Consider the following 5,732-nt stretch of genomic DNA (forward strand, 5'->3'; position numbering starts at 1 on the left):
TATTTTAGGGAAGGGTCCACAGGGTGTTCAGGGTCTCACTATTAGATTGGACCCATAGTGATCTGCCTGTTTACAGCCTCCTATGAGCTGGGATTACAGGTGCACACCACCATGCCCAGTCTCAGGACCATCTCAGTGTGCCCTGGGGGTGGGGCCGGTGGAGGCAGGCCCAGGGATCAAACCCCTAGATTTAATTTAAACCCTCAGCTTTAATCTGCTGAGCTATTTGGCTGACCCTATTGCTTAGTTTTTCTTGTTATGTTTCCTCTTTTGCTAATTTATAACAGCTCTTTACATTTTTAAAATTCTGACACTTTTGCTGTATATTGAATTGTTTACTCTTGGCATTTATTATCAAATTAATCTTAAGGAAATGTATTCATTAGTTATATGTAACATTAAAATGAGAGTTGAAATTTCATTTTAATACTGAGGAACATCCTTGAACAACTAGAAACATAGAAATTTAGAATTGTGATGTTCTGTCTTTCATTCACTGTAAAGTGCTTTTCTCATCTTTCAACCAGAAAAAAATAGTTGTCCCATGAACAAAGGCTCAATATTGAATTAACTAAATCTTGAAAATATGAAATAGCATAAACCAACAAGTAAATTGCCAAATAAGTTTTAGCCTTGTACTATCTTTTATGCTGTTCTTCATTCATAGTATTTGATATCCAAGTATAAATTATGATTTTTATTAATTTAAAAGTAGTAACTTGCTTGCTTAAGTCCACTATAACACTGTTGCCATAATAGGTAAGTAATTAGCTGCATAATGAATATTTGTTTAAGAAGCTTTTAATTTTGAGGACAACAAAAAATTAGGTTAATCATAATAGTTCATGGCACTTTATAAACATGTTAAAAATGTATGAAAGAAATAGAAGTCATAGTTATCAATTTATTAAGATAGTTTCTTAAAATAATGCCATGAACAAAATGCAACCTGAACTGAATTACCTTTGAGGAAAAAATGAGTAAAATGGATAAAATAAATATTTCTTAAAATACATATTCTAATAATAATGTTAGCTAATATAGTTTTGAAATTTAGTGCTATTTTTATTCTTTTTAAAATTAATTTGGGGAGCTGTGGAAAATGATTTTTTAATATACTAGTTTATTTTAAAGGTAATTTTAATTTTTCTGGCAGTAATATAAAAATATCAGACAAAATAAAAGTAACTTCAGTTGATAAGTTTGACTTAGTGTGCTTAGAAAAACATTATTGAAAAAGTTAAAAGTCACCTCGAGCAGGAATTGAAAAACAACACTTTATACTTTCTAAAACTTTATAGCTTTATGGAGTGTGAAAAGCCATGGATAATACCAAGTCTTCAGTTTGAAGAAGTGTATCCCCCTCCAAAAATGAAATTTTCTCTCAATTTACTTTGCCACAGATTCTCATATTAAAACCTTTTTAATATATGGTATTCATTTTATGTACTTGTGTAAGTAACTTTTCAGACTTTAAAGTTGTTTCCCCTTTTTTTTCTGCCACACTGAGTGAAGACAAGGAATACTATGGTGAGTCTTCTCTGAATACTCATGAATGGGCATGGCTATAATTTTGTGTGTGCTTTCCCCTACTTACAAAAAGATAACATTTGATTTCTTTATACATACAAAATTAAAGGAGTGTTTTAATTAGCATCTCTAATCTTATTTAATAATACAAATACTTGAAAAAGACTTGAGAGTTGGTTCTGTTGAGTAAGTATACAGAGCAATGGTAATATTTCTGGAGACTGTATTAAACAGGTGAGTTAATTTAAAGTATATTGGCTAAATAATGTGATTGTATCTAGCCTTCCAAAGCTAATGCACTTGACAAAGAGAATTAAGTATAATAATTAAGTATAGTAATGACTAAGAATACATATAAATAAATTGCATGTTAAATAATATATATTAGATACATTTAAATATAGTAGTGACTAAGAATACACATTTATGATATACTCATATGTGTTTCAACATCTTAGAATGCAGAATTCTTTTTTTTTAAGCATAACTTTTTGTGGGGATAAATTGCTTACTTCTGAAAAGCCTTTATAATTCTACGCTATTTTGTAAGAATAAATACCCTTTTCTTCTGTAGTGACTCAGTTCAGTCTCATTTAATGTAAATATCCTTTGAAGTACTGTATAATTAATACATATGTTGCCTCAATTATGTAACACTTTTTAAGCAGTGAAAATTGTTATTGAATTTTAAAATTACTACAATGGCTCTTATAAACACTTTTCTATAACATAAAATATTGAAAACTGAAAGGTTCATTTAATTCCTAGTGAAGTTTTCTAGGCTGAAATTCTATTACTCTTTTATTTTGAAAACAGTCATCGTTATTCTTGAGTTGTTTTCAAAATGTGACTACAACATGTAGTAAAAATTGTAAGATACTGACACTGTAAGTATATTTGTAAAATTGATGCATTTATGTACATATCATCTGTATATTTTTCATTTTTAAAATTTTAACTTGCACTGACTGTTTAAAATATTTTAAGTTGCACCTATAAATTTGTTTTATAAGTAAACTAAAGTTTTTTTTCAAAAAGAAATCTACTTAAATGTGAAATGATAGCATGTCTTGCATTCTTGAGCAATAGAGGAAAGATTCAAATGATGTGAGTGACATTCTACTATATTCCTAGTGTTTGATGCTCTCTGTAGATTGTTGGAAGTTGTCTTTAGTTTTTTATAATAAGGTTGGAACTTTTCAGAAATGAAACAAACTCTTAAGATTGTATAAAAAGATTCTTCTTAGCCTTCTAGCTGAAACCAAGTGAAGGTTGTATAACATTTCCTTATAAAATCATTTTATTTTAAGTTATAAAGGCAATATGTGCAATTTTTAAAATTTCAAACATGTAACATAAAAACTGATAATGCTGCCTACGTTCTTTGATCCCTTAGGTATAATGTTAAGAAACACAGTATCCCTCTGTAGAATTTATTTCATTTTTTTTTTAAACGTATTTGGTACAGGGTTACACCTATAAATTTGTTTTATAAGTAAACTAAATTTTTTTTTCTCACAACACAGCTCAGACTCGTACTGATCCTTCTGTGCTCATCCTCCCCAGCTCTGGGTTTACAGGTGTGCACCGCCACGCCCAGTCTTGGTGGACAGCTCAGCACGCCCAGGGTGGAGCTGGCACTGCATGTGTATTTCATTTTAAAAAGGATATTTTTTAAAAATAAAGTGTATGTTTTTAAAAAATACATATAGATAGTCTTCATTGTTTTTAAGTTTTATGCAGATAACTGTATCAGGTTTATTATTTTAATAATGAATTTTTAGTTGTATATGTTTGGAAAAATTAATTTCAAAAATATCTCTTGTTTATGACTTATGGTAGGTAATAACTAATGTTACTTAATATTTTTATGCAGAGAAATATATTCAGATCTTAAAGATAATCTGACAACATTCCAAAAATACCTGATTGAGAGTAACAAAGAAATGATGCCTTTGAAAGTCTGGGAGTTACAAGGTATACTATTTCAAACTGTCTTAACATAGCATTTTGAAAGCTGTTCTCTGCTTTATCAAATAAGTTTATAAAATATATTGTAAATTTATAGACAATAATTTAAAATGATGTGGACAATATAAATTTTGTTATTTTGTAGGAATGCATATTTAAAAGATTACATCATGTATTTGTCAGACTAAAATTATAGTTATTTGATATTTTATCATCTAAAGTGTATATTACTGCTTCATCTTAGAGATTAGTCTCAAATATTACATCACACTTCAGAAAATGTATAATGTGACTTAAAATTCTAATTAAAATAAATCAGAAGTAAATCTTAGTTTTCTTTTTTTAAATTTTGATGTGGTTAGAATATTACATGTGCCTTACCTTCTTGTTGCTGAGACACCTGCAATTTAAAGGAGAGGAGGTGTGTTTTGACTTACAGTTTGTAAGGTTTCAGTCTCTGGATGGCTGTCTTCAGGTTAGGATGGCATGGCAGAGGGCCATGAATTAAGGAAGACAACTTCAGGCCACCTCCCCTGGGAGCTCCTTCCTTCTACCAAGCTCCACCTCTCAATATCACAGTCAGCGTCAAACATAAGTAGACTAATATACTGATGATTTTTATGTCCCCATCATCCACTCACCTCCAAAAAGTCCTGTTTATGAACACATGATGCTTTAGGAGGACATTTAGGTATAAACATTTCACTGACAAATTCTGATGAAAACATTAGTGAGAGAACATGCCATTATAGATGTAGAGTAGCTTCTTTGTGACCAAAATGTAGTTTAGAGTGGTATGTTATGTCCTCTTCTATTCATAATTTTCCTTCTTTATTATTTGAAATTATTTTTGGTCAGTAGCAGTCACATGGGATTTTTCTGCATAATCCATTGCTTTTATCACATCTTCTATCAACCTTTTTTGATATAACAGACTTATTGAGATAATGTTCACTCAGTGTAATTCACCCAACCTGTAGGGTTCCATGCTTTTTGGTAAATTTTAAGAGTTCTGCAACTATAAGCATAGTCAGTTTTAGAAAATTTTCATCACTGCAAAAAGAACTCAGTGGTAATCACTGTGCACTTCTCCCCAACTACCTCCACCTGTAGAGAATTCCTCATCAATTTTCTGTTTTTAAAATAAAATTGTAACAGATGCTGTATGATAATTATATATCAAAAATAAGGCTTTCTTTAGTTGAACAAAAGTGATAGCTTCTCATTTAAATTTTTTAAGATTGTTAAATTTGAAAGTGTTGACATATTTATGTATTGAATATGTGGGGAAAAGGATTTAAGTAAAATATCTAAATTGCGTGGAAATATAAAGCTGTAACATGCTAAATTTCTTGGTACTTTTTCCTTCCAGATCTTAGTTTTCAAGCAGCTTCTCAAATAAAGTCCACTCCAGTTTATGATGCCATAAAATTAATGAAAGACATTTCACAGAACTTCCCTGTAAAAGCCAGGTATTTTAACATTTGATTTAATTGTAGACAGAATTTTCTCATTATAATAAATTTCATGATAGTAGCTGACTTCATTCAATATGATATTGCTAATTCAATACCTTTTTGAAATTCGAACCTTATGTAGTTATGTACTTTTTTAATTAGAGCAAAGTACTGGCTTATATTCATAGAGCTACTCATACAAAAAAACACAACTATTGAACTAGAGGCTAATGGAATAGAAAAAGTATTTTTATTTAAAAAAGAAAAACAGAAATGATACAAAATTTCAAGATGATAGGAGATTAACAGTGGTTATTACATTACATATTGCTATCTTTAATGTAGTTGCTCAGATTGTAAGATACAGACATGCAGAATAGATAAACAATATAAGCACTAATTGTAAATATATTTTATAAAATTTTTTTAGTTCAGATACCATTATTAAATAGCAAGGTAGTGTTTTTATCTTTCCTTTATGGAATATAATAAAAAGAATTTTAAATAGAATATTTGTACTGCCAAATCATAGATTTTGTCCTTTATATTTTGGTTTTTTTCATAATTTTATTGAGAAACAAATAGCAATGAGAGTGTTTCAAATCAAATTTGTAGGAGAGTATCAATAATTAACACATTGCATACATTCTACCTAGTGGTTAATTGCTGTACAAGATGCGGACATGATATACTATTTACAAACACCATTAGAACAAATCCATCTATTCATTAAGAGAATGCAACTATATATCTATCCTAACCATTTTGAATACA

The 5,732-nt window shown here is 29.4% G+C and overlaps 1 protein-coding gene across 1 annotated transcript in view; it reads left to right on the plus strand.

Annotated features, from left to right (window-relative positions):
* The window catches only part of Uggt2 (UDP-glucose glycoprotein glucosyltransferase 2), a gene marked incomplete at both ends in the record, with an annotated part of 229,519 nt that overhangs the window by 45,626 nt on the left and 178,161 nt on the right, over positions 1 to 5,732 (plus strand). Inside the window, 2 exons of the mRNA XM_023715197.1 lie at positions 3,407 to 3,507; positions 4,874 to 4,973. Of these exons, the coding sequence (XP_023570965.1) occupies positions 3,407 to 3,507; positions 4,874 to 4,973 (201 nt within the window). The remainder of the gene's footprint in view (positions 1 to 3,406; positions 3,508 to 4,873; positions 4,974 to 5,732) is intronic.

Source organism: Octodon degus, unplaced genomic scaffold (assembly GCF_000260255.1).
Source record: "Octodon degus isolate 3935 unplaced genomic scaffold, OctDeg1.0 scaffold00039, whole genome shotgun sequence".
In the NCBI taxonomy this organism is placed as follows: Eukaryota; Metazoa; Chordata; class Mammalia; order Rodentia; family Octodontidae; genus Octodon; species Octodon degus.